Genomic DNA, 17,463 nt, shown 5'->3' with positions numbered 1-17,463 from the left:
CCTGGTACTTCCTGTATATAGCGACATTATTACCTGGTACTTCCTTTATAAAGCCATGTTATTACCTGGTACTCCCTGTATATAGCCATTATTACCTGGTACTTCCTTTATAAAGCCATGTTATTACCTGGTACTTCCTGTATATAGCGACATTATTACCTGGTACTTCCTGTATATAGCCATGTTATTACCTGGTACTTCCTGTATATAGCGACGTTATTACCTGGTACTTCCTGTATATAGCCATGTTATTACCTGGTACTTCCTGTATATAGCCATGTTATTACCTGGTACCACTGCACATCGACTCAGTGCTGGTACTTCCTGTATATAAAGACGTTATTACCTGGTACTTCCTGTATAAAAAGACGTTATTACCTGGTACTTCCTTTATAAAGCCATGTTATTACCTGGTACTCCCTGTATATAGCCACATTATTACCTGGTACTTCCTTTATAAAGCCATGCTATTACCTGGTACTTCCTGTATATAGCAACGTTATTACCTGGTACTTCCTGTATATAAAGACGTTATTACCTGGTACTTCCTGTATAAAGCCATGTTATTACCTGGTACTTCCTGTATATAAAGACGTTATTACCTGGTACTTCCTGTATATAAAGACGTTATTACCTGGTACTTCCTTTATAAAGCCATGTTATTACCTGGTACTCCCTGTATATAGCCACATTATTACCTGGTACTTCCTTTATAAAGCCATGTTATTACCTGGTACTTCCTGTATATAGCAACGTTATTACCTGGTACTTCCTGTATATAGCAACGTTATTACCTGGTACTTCCTGTATATAAAGACGTTATTACCTGGTACTTCCTGTATAAAGCCATGTTATTACCTGGTACTTCCTGTATATAGCAACATTATTACCTGGTACTTCCTGTATATAGCCATGTTATTACCTGATGCTTCCAGTATATAGCCATGTTATTACCTGGTACTTCCTGTATATAGCCACAATATTACCTGGTACTTCCTTTATAAAGCCATGTTATTACCTGGTACTTCCTGTATATAGCCACGTTATTACCTGGTACTTCCTGTATATAGCCATGTTACTACCTGGTACTTCCTATATATAGCCATGTTATTACCTGGTACTCCCTGTATATAGCCAAGTTATTTCCTGGTACTTTCTGTATATAGCCACGGTATTACCTGGTACTTCCTTTATAAAGCCATGTTATTACCTCGTACTCCCTGTATATAGCCATGTTATTACCTGGTACTTCCTGTATATGGCCATGTTATTACCTGGTACTTCCTGTATATAGCCACGTTATTACCTGGTACTTCCTGTATATAGCCATGTTACTACCTGGTACTTCCTATATATAGCCATGTTATTACCTGGTACTCCCTGTATATAGCCATGTTATTACCTGGTACTTCCTGTATATAGCCATGTTATTACCTGGTACTCCCTGTATATAGCCACGTTATTACCTGTTACTTCCTGTATATAGCCACGTTATTACCTGGTACTTCCTGTACATAGCAAAGTTATTACCTGGTGCTTCCTGTATATAGCCATGTTATTACCTGGTGCTTCCAGTATATAGCCATGTTATTACCTGGTACCTCCTGTATATAGCCATGTTATTACCTGGTACTTCCTGTATATAGCCACGTTATTACCTGGTACTTCCTGTATATAGCCATGTTATTAACTGGTGCTTCCAGTATATAGCCATGTTATTACCTGGTACTTCCTGTATATAGCCATGTTATTACCTGGTACTTCCTGTATATAGCCATGTTATTTCCTGGTACTTCCTGTATATAGCCATGTTATTACCTGGTTCTTCCAGGGTATTGCCACGTTATTACCTGGTACTTCCTGTATATAGCAATGTTATTACCTGGTACTCCCTGTATATAGCCATGTTATTACCTGGTACTTCCTGTATATAGCCATGTTATTACCTGGTGCTTCCAGTATATAGCCATGTTATTACCTGGTACTTCCTGTATATAGCCATGTTATTACCTGGTACTTCCTTTAAAAAGCCATGTTATTACCTCGTACTCCCTGTATATAGCCATGATAATACCTGGTACTTCCTGTATATAGCCATGTTGTTACCTGGTACTTCCTGTATATAGCCATGTTATTACCTGGTACTCCCTGTATATAGCCATGTTATTACCTGGTACTCCCTGTATATAGCCATGTTATTACCTGGTACTTCCTGTATATAGCCATGTTATTACCTGGTGCTTCCAGTATATAGCCATGTTATTACCTGGTACTTCCTGTATATAGCCATGTTATTACCTGGTACTTCCTGTATATAGCCACGTTATTACCTGGTACTTCCTGTATATAGCCACGTTATTACCTTTTACTTCCTGTATATAGCCACGTTATTACCTGGTACTTCCTGTATATAGCAACGTTATTACCTGGTACTTCCTGTATATAGCAACGTTATTACCTGGTGCTTCCTGTATATAGCCATGTTATTACCTGGTGCTTCCAGTATATAGCCATGTTATTACCTGGTACTTCCTGTATATAGCCATGTTATTACCTGGTACTTCCTGTATATAGCCACGTTATTACCTGGTACTTCCTGTATATAGCGACGTTATTACCTGGTACTTCCTGTATATAGCAACGTTATTACCTGGTACTTCCTGTATATAGCAACGTTATTACCTGGTACTTCCTGTATATAGCAACGTTATTACCTGGTACTTCCTGTATATAGCCATGTTATTACCTGGTGCTTCCAGTATATAGCCATGTTATTACCTGGTACTTCCTGTATATAGCCATGTTATTACCTGGTACTTCCTGTATATAGCGACGTTATTACCTGGTACTTCCTATATATAGCAACGTTATTACCTGGTACTTCCTGTATATAGCCATGTTTTTACCTGGTACTTCCTGTATATATCCATGTTATTACCTGGTACGTCCTGTATATAGCCATGTTATTACCTGGTACTTCCTGTATATAGCCATGTTATTACCTGGTACTTCCTGTATATAGCCATGTTATTACCTGGTACTTCCTGTATATATCCATGTTATTACCTGGTACTCCCTGTATATAACCATGTTATTACCTGGTACTTCCTGTATATAGCCATGTTATTTCCTGGTACTCCCTGTATATAGCCATGTCATTACCTGGTACTCCCTGTATATAGCCATGTTATTACCTGGTACTTCCTGTATATAGCCACGTTATTACCTGGTACTTCCTGTATATAGCCATGTTATTACCTGGTACTTCCTGTATATAGCCACGTTATTACCTGGTACTTCCTGTATATAGCCATGTTATTACCTGGTACTCCCTGTATACAGCCATGTTATTACCTGGTACTTCCTGTATATAGCCACGTTATTACCTGGTACTTCCTGTATATTGCCATGTTATTACCTGGAACTCCCTGTATATATCCATGTTATTACCTGGTACTTCCTGTTTGCATTTCACTGTTAGTCTACACCTGTTGTCTATGAAGCATGTGACAAATAGAATTGTATTTGATTGTGTTTGATCATAGTGACACAAGCTTATTCACACTGAAATACACTGTCAGATTCCTGCATGCTTATCTTCTACACTGGAAATCTTATCAACTTATCAAAAATGTATAAAAATGCGTTTTGTATCATATGATGCATCAAGGAAGATTTTTGCTCTATTGAAAGTGCTTTATCTTGAAAACTTGCCTGCTGACATGCACAATTGTTTGGGATTGTAGTAACAGTGGATTAATGCACAATATACTAAAATATAGTTTTTTAGTGTAGTTTGTCTTTAAGAGACATTGATTTGATGTATCTTATGAGAAGTAATTATTTCTTCAAAGTTTAAGATAGGATAGTTCATAGACAGGGCTTTAAAGTACTTACGATCACAGGGGGATGGAGGTTTGGGTGTAGAGTGGTTATCTACGTGTGTCCAATTGTATGTGATAACGACGGTTTCTGTGTGTGTGTGAGTGTGGGGTCCTGGTCCTTCGTGAAGTTTGGGATCTTCATGTGGGTCTATTCTTCCAGGTTGTTGTGAAAGGGTTGCTGCGAGGCAGCACAGAAACAGAAACACATGTTTCATGGTTCCTCCAGCCCCGGAGAAAGCCCTGGAGCGCTGGAGAAAGCCCTGGAGCCCCAGAGAAAGCCCTGGAGCGCTGGAGAAAGCCCTGGAGCTCTGGAGAAAGCCCTGGAGCGCTGGAGAAAGCCCTGGAGCCCCGGAGAAAGCCCTGGAGCACTGGAGAAAGCCCTGGAGCACTGGAGAAAGCCCTGGAGCACTGGAGAAAGCCCTGGAGCACTGGAGAAAGCCCTGGAGCCCTGGAGAAAGAGATAATAGACAGCAACGTCAGTAATATTATGACATGTTGTTCATCTTACAGTAATATTATGACACACGCGTTTCCTTGAGTCCATATTGCACTTCTAACCTCTTTTAAACATTATGTGTTTGTAATCTATTTCTTCTGCATCCGTAGATACCAACCATCCGTAGATACCAACCATCCGTAGATACCAACCATCCGTAGATACCAACCATCCGTAGATACCAACCATCCGTAGATACCAACCATCTGTCTGATTAACAGGGGCTGAGCTAGAGACAAGGGTTCCAGCGTCGGGGCTTCTCACAGCGCCTGCGGAAAGTATTCAGACCCCTTCCCCTTTTTCCACATTTTGTTGCGTTACAGCCTTACTTTAAAATGGATTAAATGAATTGTTTCTATCATCAGTCCACACACAATACCCCATAATGACAAAGTGAAAACAGGTTATTAGAAATGTTTGCAAATTCATAAAAAAATCAAAAACAGAAATACCTTATTTACATAAGTATTCAGACCCTTTGCTATGAGACTCGAAATTGAGCTCAGGTGCATCCTGTTTCCATTGGTCATCCTTGAGATGTTTTTACAACTTGATTGGAGTCCACCTGTGGTAAGTTCAATTGATTGGGCATGATTTGGAAAGGCACACACCTGTTTATATAAGATCCCACAGTTGACAGTGCATGTCAGAGCAAAAACCAAGCCATGAGGTCGAAGGAATTGTCTGTAGAGCGCCGAGACAGGATTGTGTCGAGGCACAGATCTGGGGAAGGGTACCAAAACATTCTTAAATGGAAGAAGTTTGGAACCACCAAGACTCTCCTAGAGTTGGCCGCCCGGTCAAACTGAGCAATCGGGGGAGAAGGGCCTTGGTCAGGGAGGTGACCAAGAACCCGATGGTCACTCTGACAGAGCTACAGAGTTCCTCTGTTTCAAACAGAAATGTGCATCCTGTAGCACTAACTCCAAAAAGTTTTGGGACACTGTAAAGTCCATGGAGAATAAGAGCACCTCCTCCCAACTGCCCACTGCACTGAGGCTAGGAAACACTGTCACTACTGATAAATCTACAATAATCGAGAATTTCAACAAGCATTTTGTTACGGCTGGACATGCTTTCCACCTGGCTACCCCTACCCCGGCCACCAGCTCTGCACCCTCCGCTGCAACTTGCCCATGCCCCCCCCCCCGCTTCTCCTTCACACAAATTCAGATAGCTGATGTTCTGAAAGAGCTGCAAAATCTGGACCGCTACAAATCAGCTGGGCTAGACAATCTAGACCCTTTCTTTCTAAAATAAGCCGCCGAAATTGTCGCAACCCCTATTACTAGCCTGTTCAACCTCTCTTTCGTATCGTCTGAGATCCCCAGAGATTGGAAAGCTGCCACGGTCATCCCCCTCTTCAAAGGGGGTGACACTCTAGATCCAAACTGTTACAGACCTACATCCATCCTGCCCTGCCTTTCGAAAGTATTTGAAAGCAAAGTTAACAAACAGATCACCGACCATTTCGAATCCCACCGTACCTTCTCCTCTATGCAATCTGGTTTCCGAGCTGGTCATGGGTGCACCTCAGCCACGCTCAAGGTCCTAAACAATATTATAACCGCGATTGATAATAGACAGTACTGTGCAGCCGTCTTCATCGACCTGGCCAAGGCATCAACTCCGTCAATCACCGCATTCTTATTGGCAGACTAAATAGCCTTGGTTTCTCAAATGACTGCCTCGCCTGGTTCACCTACTACTTCTCAGATAGAGTTCAATATGTCAAATCGGAGGGCCTGTTGTCTGGACCTCTGGCAGTCTCTATGGGGGTGCCACAGGGTTCAATACTCGGGCCGACTCTATTCTCTGTGTATATCAATGATGTCTCTGGTCTGATCAAACCAAGATTGAACTCTTTGGCCTGAATGCCAGGCGTCACATCTGGAGGAAACCTGGCACCATCCCTACAGTGAAGCATGGTGGTGGCAGCATCATGCTGTGGGGATGTTTTTCAGCGGCAGGGACTGGGAGACTAGTCAGGATCGAGGGAAAGATTAACAGAGCAAAGTACTGAGAGATCCTTGATGAAAACCTGCTCCAGAGCACTCAGGACCTCAGACTGGGGCGAAGGTTCACCTTTCAACAGGACAACAACCCTAAGCACACAGCCAAGACAACGCAGGAGTGGCTTCGGGACAAGTCTCTGAATGTCCTTGAGTGGCCCAGCCAGAGCCCGGACTTGAACCCGATCTAACATCTCTGGAGAGACCTGAAAATAGCTGTGCAGCGATGCTCCCCATCCAACCTGACTGAGCTTGAGAGGATCTGCAGAGAAGAATGGGAGAAACTCCCCAAATACAGGTGTGCCAAGCTTGTAGCGTCATACCCAAGAAGACTCAAGGCTGTAATCGCTGCCCAAAGGTGCTTCAACAAAGTACTGAGTAAAGGGTCTGAATACTTATGTAAATGTGATACATATTTTTTTATACATTTGCTAACATTTCTTAAAACCTGTTTTTGCTTTGTCATTATGGGGTATTGTGTATAGATTGATGAGGATTAAAAAAAAATCCATTTTAGAATAAGACTGTAACGTAACAAAATGTGGAAAAAGTCAAGGGGTCTGAATACTTTCTGAATGCGCTGTATGTAGAGACAGAACGGTTTGAGCTACAAACTATTATGACCCATCTATGAAAAGCTGAGACTCTCACAAAAACGTACATGTCATTTTTGCTCTATGCTGCTCACAAGCCACAGTAGAGTTGTTAGAAGGTAATGGTTCTTCTACATAGAAGATCATAGGAAATCCCAGGACATAGTGACGATAATACTGTAATAAGCTCACATGGTTGTTGTCTCCAAACTCCACACAGTTGTCACTGACTATTTGGATATTAATTTCCCCCTCAGCAAACAATTTCTGTACTTACAACATTCTTATAAATTCATTATCAGGTTTTTGTTTGGCGGACCTTGTTTTTATTATTGACATTTGTCAATAAAACTCATGAATGTAACTGTTTCAAATTATTTTGTGTTCTACTTGTAGCCCTGGTTGTCCTGGAAAGAGCACAGTAAAACACTTCATTGTGAGGCTAAATATGAGGGCTGGACATGCAGATTAATGACAGTAGTGAAAAAAACGCTGATTTTCTCAGGCCTATTGTTAATGTTGTAGTAAAGTTATGGCCCAGATGTTGTTAATGTTGTAGTAATGTTATGATCCAGATGTTGTTAATGTTGTAGTAATGTTATGGCCCAGATGTTGTTAATGTTGTAGTAATGTTATGGCCCAGATGTTGTTAATGTTGTAGTAATGTTATGATCCAGATGTTGTTAATGTTGTAGTAATGTTATGATCCAGATGTTGTTAATGTTGTAGTAATGTTATGGCCCAGATGTTGTTAATGTTGTAGTAATGTTATGGCCCAGATGTTGTTAATGTTGTAGTAATGTTATGATCCAGATGTTGTTAATGTTGTAGCAATGTTATGGCCCAGATGTTGTTAATGTTGTAGTAATGTCATGATCCAGATGTTGTTAATGTTGTAGTAATGTTATGGACCAGATGTTGTTAATGTTGTAGTAATGTTATGGCCCAGATGTTGTTAATGTTGTAGTAATGTTATGATCCAGATGTTGTTAATGTTGTAGTAATGTTATGGCCCAGATGTTGTTAATGTTGTAGTAATGTTATGGCCCAGATGTTGTTAATGTTGTAGTAATGTTATGACCCAGCCGTGAGATGTTATCAATGTTACAGATGACCAAATATCAACAAACTATCAGCTGTAACTCTGTTGATATGCAACAGCTTACTAGGGTTAGGGTAGGGTTAAGATAAGGGTTAAGATAAGGATTAGGGTTAAGATAAGGGTTAAGATTGGGGTTAGTGGATAGTTAGTTGAAATGTTGAAATCTATGGACAATCTTCAAAGCATCTGTTTGGGACTATCCAAATAATGGGTTACAGAGATGGCAGGGACTATCCAAATAATGGGTTACAGAGATGGCAGGGACTATCCAAATAATGGGTTACAGAGATGGCAGGGACTATCCAAATAATGGGTTACAGAGATGGCAGGGACTATCCAAATAATGGGTTACAGAGATGGCAGGGACTATCCAAATAATGGGTTACAGAGATGGCAGGGACTATCCAAATAATGGGTTACAGAGATGGCAGGGACTATCCAAATAATGGGTTACAGAGATGGCAGGGACTATCCAGATAATGGGTTACAGAGATGGCAGGATGTTATTTAAGTCAGCTCTCTGCTCTCTGAGCTGCCTCCAGAGAGCTAAACAGGAAGGCGCTATGGATTTGTCCCAAATGTCACCCTATTCCCTACACAGCGCACTACTTTAGACCAGAGCCCATAGGGCACTACTTTAGACCAGAGCCATAGTGCACTACTTTAGACCAGAGCCCTTAGTGCACTACTTTAGACCAGAGCCCTTAGTGCACTACTTTAGACCAGGACCCTTAGTGCACTACTTTAGACCAGAGCCCATAGTGCACTACTTTAGACCAGAGCCCTTAGTGCACTACTTTAGACCAGAGCCCTTAGTGCACTACTTTAGACCAGAGCCCTTAGTGCACTACTTTAGACCAGAGCCCTTAGTGCACTACTTTAGACCAGAGCCCATAGTGCACTACTTTAGACCAGAGCCCATAGTGCACTACTTTAGACCAGAGCCCATAGTGCACTACTTTAGACCAGAGCCCATAGTGCACTACTTTAGACCAGAGCCCTTAGTGCACTACTTTAGACCAGAGCCCTTAGTGCACTACTTTAGACCAGAGCCCATAGTGCACTACTTTAGACCAGAGCCCATAGTGCACTACTTTAGACCAGAGCCCATAGTGCACTACTTTAGACCAGAGCCCATAGTGCACTACTTTAGACCAGAGCCCATAGTGCACTACTTTAGACCAGAGCCCTTAGTGCACTACTTTAGACCAGAGCCCTTAGTGCACTACTTTAGACCAGAGCCCTTAGTGCACTACTTTAGACCAGAGCCCATAGTGCACTACTTTAGACCAGAGCCCATAGTGCACTACTTTAGACCAGAGCCCATAGTGCACTACTTTAGACCAGAGCCCATAGTGCACTACTTTAGACCAGAGCCCATAGTGCACTACTTTAGACCAGAGCCCATAATGCACTACTTTAGACCAGAGCCCATAGTGCACTACTTTAGACCAGGGCCCTTAGTGCACTACTTTAGACCAGGGCCCTTAGTGCACTACTTTAGACCAGAGCCCATAGTGCACTACTTTAGACCAGAGCCCATAGTGCACTACTTTAGACCAGAGCCCATAGTGCACTACTTTAGACCAGAGCCCATAATGCACTACTTTAGACCAGAGCCCTTAGTGCACTACTTTAGACCAGAGCCCTTAGTGCACTACTTTAGACCAGGACCCTTAGTGCACTACTTTAGACCAGAGCCCATAGTGCACTACTTTAGACCAGAGCCCATAGTGCACTACTTTAGACCAGAGCCCATAGTGCACTACTTTAGACCAGAGCCCATAGTGCACTACTTTAGACCAGAGCCCATAGTGCACTACTTTAGACCAGAGCCCAAAGGGCTCTAGGGAACAGGGTGCCGTTTGGAACGCATTAATAGATCCCTCCAGTTTAGACCAATGATGTGTTTCTATGCTGTACATGTTTTAGACTGTACACTAGTAGTATACTATCTGGTCAAAAGTAGTGCACTATATAGGAAATAGGGTGACATTTGGAACACATCTATGAGTGGGTGTCAGAAACGAGATTTCTCCAAACAAATAACCACCCTTAAAGCTAACGATTCTGTACCTTAAATCTTTATAACTGTACAATTGTTATGACATATTTAGAGACTTGTTGTGTCGCCTAAGAACAAATATTCAATACTTTTGATTCTGCAGTAGCCTCTGTTTAAAAAACGGAACCCTAACTGAGATATACACTACCTTGAGTAGTAGGTTAGTTACTTATGTCACTCTAGTATCACATTATTGTTGATTGATCAATTCATTCAGTATACCTGGGAAATCAACTTTAAGTTGTATGACCAATAAGTGAGCCTAAGTGCATGCCAATGAATGGCTGTAGTTAATCAATTAATTGAACGTGCGCTACATCAAAATCAAAGTCTACAACGTTTTTTATGCTAGGCCCTTTTATCCTACGCGACTTACAGTCTTGTGTGCAGACATGTTTGTATGGATGGCCTCAATGTTTAGTTTAAATCAAGCTGCAGTACTTTCCGTATACACAGCACTACTACAGATAAGTCACACTGGAAAAGACTTGCTAAATGCGACAGCAGCAACAGTAGCAGAAGTGTAAGAGCCTGCAACACATTCACAAAACTTGATCATGAAAATCCATAAAACTTTTAAAATACACTTACCCCAATTAATTGTCAAAAGCACACCTAAGACAAACCAGAGGACAACCTAGCCCAAAGAATCCTACTGTATCTGCAAACACACACACACACACACACACAGAGCTTAAAGGGGGTCAATCTGGGGTCAGATATCTTCCATCTGGGTGTTCTGACGGGTCTGGGCTGTGGCCCTCCGTCTAGGAGGCGGGGGATGTGATGAACGTAGCTGAGAGGAGTTCATGACCTGGGCTGGGGTGAAGTCTGTGCTGTCCTCGTGGTCAGGGTAACCCAGCAAACTGGGAACATTCCCAGAACATTAGCTAAGATTCCCATTAAGGGTCCTCGTGGTCAGGGTAACCCAGCAAACTGGGAACATTCCCAGAACGTTAGCTAAGATTCCCATTAAGGGTCCTCATGGTCAGGGTAACCCAGCAAACTGGGAACATTCCCAGAACGTTAGCTAAGATTCCCATTAAGGGTCCTCGTGGTCAGGGTAACCCAGCAAACTGGGAACATTCCCAGAACGTTAGCTAAGATTCCCATTAAGGGTCCTCGTGGTCAGGGTAACCCAGCAAACTGGGAACATTCCCAGAACATTAGCTAAGATTCCCATTAAGGGTCCTCATGGTCAGGGTAACCCAGCAAACTGGGAACATTCCCAGAACGTTAGCTAAGATTCCCATTAAGGTCTAGTCAGGGTTTTATCTGACATTAGGATGATAACATCCCAAAAACATTCAAATAATGATTTTTAATAACAAATGTTTTTTCTCCCAATAAAAATAAATAAATAAATATCTTTGGAATGTTCTCTTAAAGTTCACAAAAATGTTCCCAGCAAACCAAAATTGGTTCTGTGAAAGTTCCCAGAACATCCACATTTTCCAAATAAGTCTGTTATTATGACGTTCATAGCATATTTATTTTAGTTTTAGAATAATATACCAGTGATGTCCACACAATATACTGTACATTTTACATTGACTTGGAGGTCCTCAGAACATTTAGAAAATTGTATATTTAAGTTTTACCTAATATTGGCACAACATTCTCAGCGTGCAAGTTTCTAGTTCCTTAAAGCATTAGATAGAAGATTGGAAGACATCCCCATTACATTTCTCTACAGATTTAATTTGCACTTGAGAGCTGTATTGAAGGCCCACTACAAGGTGATGTAGACGCACAGCATTTCATTTCATTCATAGGACATTTGAACAGCATTTCATCACACAAAACACAACCATATTTTTTTTCTTTATCTCATATGTTGACAATCTGCACGTGGGGTTTGAATGTTTGGTTCCCAAGCCAAGTGTTTATCCTCCCACTGCGTCATCTCTCAGTATGGTCGCCATGGCAGTATGGTCGCCATGGCAGTATGGTCGCCATGGCAGTATGGTCAATCAGGAACTCCATACCTTCCTTTTATAGCCTTCTTAGACATAACTAACCCAGGGAAATACTGGTAACTGGGTTAGCCCTAGTTCAAACAGCGCTCTATCGCTGCACCGAACTAAAAAAAATACATAACTTTCTCTTTGGAAGAGCAGGGATACTATGGAGTTAGATAGTTCTGCAGCCTCTGCCGCTCTTTTGGCGGATGAAGCACACATCTGTATCTTGCAGCATGCCAGTTCTTCCTCTGTAGGAAGGAATGGTAATTAATGTTAATATATGTGAATTGCATGCAAATAAAGGTTGCTTCTCTACCACACTCTCAACGGAAGCACAACCATGGCCTTGGATTCGCAGGTGTAGGACTTCTGTGAGAGGTCGCTGTCATGCTTGAATTCGACCCAAACCAATGAGGAAGTCTGCTGCAGTGTTGAGCGGTTGAGGGAGAGTGTGCAAAGCTGTCAGCAAGGCAAAGGGTGGCTACTTTGAAGAATCTCAAATATAAAATATATTTTGATTTGTTTAACACTTTTTTTGGTTACTACATGATTCCATATGTGTTATTTCATAGTTTTGATGTCTTCACTATTATTCTACAATGTAGAAAATAGTAAAAATAAAGAAAAACCCTTGAATGAGTAGGTGTGTCCAAACTTTGGACTTGTAGTGTAGGTGTCTTTCCTCATGCTAAACAAGGTCCTTCCATCTTAAACATTTCTGAATACATTTGTAAAACTTCTCATGAACCAAATTCCGTATGTAGGCCCATGGTAGAAAAGCTAAGAGATTGGTTAGGAGATGGCGGAGTTATTGATAAATCAGGAAATCTGAGTTTACATGTCCATTTAAATCCACTCCACAATGGCTTATCAACTTGAACCTTTTTAGGGTCATCAAAGCCATGACATTTACATTTACATTTACATTTACGTCATTTAGCAGACGCTCTTATCCAGAGCGACTTACAGGAGCAATTAGGGTTAAGTGCCTTGCTCAAGGGCACATTTACGTCATTTAGCAGACGCTCTTATCCAGAGCGACTTACAAATTGGTGCATTCACCCTATAGCCAGTGGGATAACCACTTTACAAATTTTTTTTTTTTTGGGGGGGGTAGAAGGAATACTTTATCCTATCCCAGGTATTCCTTAAAGAGGTGGGGTTTCAAATGTCTCCGGAAGGTGGTGAGTGACTCCGCTGTCCTGGCGTCGTGAGGGAGCTTGTTCCACCATTGGGGTGCCAGAGCAGCGAACAGTTTTGACTGGGCTGAGCGGGAACTATGCTTCCGCAGAGGAAGGGGAGCCAGCAGGCCAGAGGTGGATGAACGCAATGCCCTCGTTTGGGTGTAGGGACTGATCAGAGCCTGAAGGTACGGAGGTGCTGTTCCCCTCACTGCTCCATAGGCAAGCACCATGGTCTTGTAACGGATGCGAGCTTCAACTGGAAGCCAGTGGAGTGTGCGGAGGAGGGGGGTGACGTGAGAGAACTTGGGAAGGTTGAACACCAGACGGGCTGCGGCATTCTGGATGAGTTGTAGGGGTTTAATGGCACAGGCAGGGAGCCCAGCCAACAGCGAGTTGCAGTAATCCAGACGGGAGATGACAAGTGCCTGGATTAGGACCTGTGCCGCTTCCTGTGTAAGGCAGGGTCGTACTCTCCGAATGTTGTAGAGCATGAACCTGCAGGATCGGGTCACCGCCTTGATGTTAGCGGAGAACGACAGGGTGTTGTCCAGGGTCACGCCAAGGCTCTTCGCACTCTGGGAGGAGGACACAACGGAGTTGTCAACCGTGATGGCGAGATCATGGAACGGGCAGTCCTTCCCCGGGAGGAAGAGCAGCTCCGTCTTGCCAGGGTTCAGCTTGAGGTGGTGATTCGTCATCCATACTGATATGTCTGCCAGACATGCAGAGATGCGATTCGCCACCTGGTTATCAGAAGGGGGAAAGGAGAAGATTAGTTGTGTATCGTCAGCGTAGCAATGATAGGAGAGGCCATGTGAGGATATGACAGAGCCAAGTGACTTGGTGTATAGGGAGAAAAGGAGAGGGCCTAGAACTGAGCCCTGGGGGACACCAGTGTGAGAGCACGTGGTGCGGAGACAGCTTCTCGCCACGCCACTTGGTAGGAGCGACCGGTCAGGTAGGACGCAATCCAGGAGTGAGCCGCGCCGGAGATGCCCAGCTCGGAGAGGGTGGAGAGGAGGATCTGATGGTTCACAGTATCAAAGGCAGCAGACAGGTCTAGAAGGACAAGAGCAGAGGAGAGAGAGTTAGCTTTAGCAGTGCGGAGAGCCTCCGTGACACAGAGAAGAGCAGTCTCAGTTGAATGACCAGTCCTGAAACCTGACTGGTTTGGATCAAGAAGGTCATTCTGAGAGAGATAGCAAGAGAGTTGGCTAAAGACGGCACGCTCAATAGTTTTGGAAAGAAAAGAAAGAAGGGATACTGGTCTGTAGTTGTTGACATCAGTGGGATCGAGTGTTGGTTTTTTGAGAAGGGGTGCAACTCTCGCTCTCTTGAAGACGGAAGGGACATAGCCAGCGGTCAAGGATGAGTTGATCAGCGAGGTGAGGTAGGGGAGAAGGTCACCGGAGATGGTCTGGAGAAGAGAGGAGGGGATGGGGTCAAGCAGGCAGGTTGTTGGGCAGCCTGCAGTCACTAGTCGCAAGATTTTATCTGGAGAGAGAGGGGAGAAAGAAGTCAAAGCATAGGGTAGGGCAGTGTGAGCAGGACCAGCAGTGTCATTAGACTTAACAAACGAGGATCGGATGTCGTCAACCTTCTTTTCAAAGTGGTTGACGAAGTCATCCACAGAGAGGGAGGGGGGGGGGGGGGGTGGAGGATTCAGCAGTGAGGAGAATGTGGCAAAGAGCTTCCTAGGGTTAGAGGCAGATGCTTGGAATTTAGAGTGGTAGAAAGTGGCCTTAGCAGCAGAAACAGATGAAGAAAATGTAGAGAGGAGGGAGTGAAAAGATGCCAGGTCGGCAGGGAGTTTAGTTTTCTTCCATTTCCGCTCAGCTGCCCGGAGCTCTGTTCTGTGAGCTCGCAATGAGTCATCAAGCCACGGAGCTGGAGGGGAGGACCGAGCCGGCCGGGAGGATAGGGGACACAGGGAGTCAAAGGATGCAGAAAGGGAGGAGAGGAGGGTTGAGGAGGCAGAATCAGGAGATTGGAGGGAGAAGGATTGAGCAGAGGGAAGAGATGATAGGATGGAAGAGGAGAGAGTAGTGGGAGAGAGAGAGCGAAGGTTGCGGCGGCGCGTTACCATCTGTGTAGGGGCAGAGTGAGTAGTGTTGGATGAGAGCGAGAGAGAAAAGGATACAAAGTAGTGGTCGGAGACATGGAGGGGAGTTGCAGTGAGATTAGTAGAAGAGCAACATCTAGTAAAGATGAAGTCAAGCGTATTGCCTGCCTTGTGAGTAGGGGGGGACGGTGAGAGGGTGAGGTCAAAAGAGGAGAGGAGTGGAAAGAAGGAGGCAGAGAGAAATGAGTCAAATGTAGACGTAGGGAGGTTGAAATCCCCCAAAACTGTGAAGGGTGAGCCATCCTCAGGAAAGGAACTTATCAAGGCGTCAAGCTCATTGATGAACTCTCCAAGGGAACCTGGAGGGCGATAGATGACAAGGATATTAAGCTTAAATGGGCTAGTGACTGTGACAGCGTGGAATTCAAATGAGGAGATAGACAGATGGGTTAGGGGAAAAATTGAGAATGACCACTTGGGAGAGATGAGGATTCCTGTGCCACCACCCCTCTGACCAGATGCTCTCGGGGTATGCAAGAACACATGGTCAGACGAGGAGAGAGCAGTAGGAGTTGCAATGTTTTCAGTGGTAATCCATGTTTCCGTCAGCGCCAGGAAGTCGAGGGACTGGAGGGTAGCATAGGCTGGGATGAAGTCAGCCTTGTTGGCAGCAGAACGGCAGTTCCAGAGGCTGCCTGAGACCTGGAACTCCAGGTGTGTGGTGCGTGCAGGGACCACCAGGTTAGAGAGGCAGCAGCCACGCGGTGTGAGGCGTTTGTGTAGCCTGTGCGGAGAGGAGAGAACAGGGATAGGCAGAGGCATAGTTGACAGGCTGTAGCAGATGGCTACAATAATGCAGAGGAGATCGGAATGAAATGAACTAAACATCTGGGAAAGGAGAGAGCAGGGCCTCCCTCACCAAAAAAATATAACTCTCCCAACTTCCACCTCAGAAACTATAATTGTTTCACTGAACCACCCGAATAAAACTCTCCCAACTTCCACTTTAGAAATTAGAATTGTTGTAAACTACAGGGGTTCAATGTTTCAAGGAATGGACTCAACTTACTTTATTCAGCTAGCTAACTATGACGCCATAGCTAACTAGCATGCTAGCATCCAATAACACACAGTTTAGCACCAATACTTGGTTACAACAAACTACCAATAGTGTGTTAACACACTAAACAGATAATTTGTGTCCGTGTCTAGTTCTTTCATAACACAGCAATAATTAAACGTTGGCTAGCTAGCACAAAGATATTGTATTTAGCTACTACAGTACAGCTAGCTGGTAGTGTTGGCTAGCTAGCAATGGCTGCTGTGTTGACTTTGTTTGGAAAACGGCGTCGCTGCGAACGAATGTAGCTGGCTAAAAGGATATTGTATTTAGTAGCTACCGTTGCTAATAGCTACTCGCCAGCTAGTTCAGGAGGTGAGTTAGCTAGCTAGCTTCGTGCTACACCCGGCACCGCCGAATACAAAAGTAACCTACAATAACTACATACAACAACTACCCACAACAGCCCACGATGCCTACCTATAATACCTAATAATATACAGCCCACGATGCCTACCTATAGTACCTAACTACAATCTAAATACATAGTTTAAGCCTTACTCGACAAAGCCCAAGCTATGTATAAAGCCAAACTTAGCTGTCTGGGTGGCAGACTGCAATCAGTAGCTGTAATTAAGTACAGCAGCTACCAACCACCTAACGTTAATGCCTCGGATAATGAGGTTAGAAACACAGTTGAATGGTAGGCAGCTAGCTGGCTCAATCACAGGTACTCTTAGCGTGAAATAACATTGGAAACAACTAACCACAGTTGCTAAAAGTTACCAGTAGCTACCCGCTAGCTAGCTAGCTTTGTTGGTCCAAGTAGTGGGTTAGCTAGCCTCGTGCTTCGCCGGGGTCCGCCGAATACAATACTTACCTACAATGATTACCTACAATAACCTACAATAACTACCTAAGTAAGCTACCTATAATACCTAACTACAATACCTACCTACAATCTAAATACATGGTTTAAGCTTTACTCAACACCATATAAGAAGCCAAGCTTACCTCCTGCTAGAGAAAACACAACCTCTC

At 43.6% G+C, this 17,463-nt stretch overlaps 2 protein-coding genes across 4 annotated transcripts in view; both read right to left on the bottom strand.

Moving 5' to 3' along the window:
- Window positions 1-10,799, bottom strand: part of LOC311129429 (collagen alpha-2(VI) chain-like) — a 43,739-nt gene extending 32,940 nt beyond the window's left edge. The window contains exons 1-2 of the mRNA XM_084161712.1: window positions 10,744-10,799; window positions 3,898-4,332 (exon numbers count right to left, since the gene is read on the bottom strand). Coding sequence (XP_084017838.1) covers window positions 3,898-4,099 — 202 coding nt within the window. The 5' untranslated portion in view covers window positions 4,100-4,332; window positions 10,744-10,799. The remainder of the gene's footprint in view (window positions 1-3,897; window positions 4,333-10,743) is intronic.
- Window positions 1-17,463, bottom strand: part of LOC311129748 (neuron navigator 3-like) — a 753,845-nt gene that overhangs the window by 406,168 nt on the left and 330,214 nt on the right. The window lies entirely within an intron of this gene.

The sequence above is a fragment of the Coregonus lavaretus genome (genome assembly GCF_964263955.1).
Source record: "Coregonus lavaretus genome assembly, chromosome: 5".
NCBI lineage: Eukaryota > Metazoa > Chordata > Actinopteri > Salmoniformes > Salmonidae > Coregonus > Coregonus lavaretus.
This window is presented reverse-complemented; position numbering and strand designations above follow the sequence as displayed.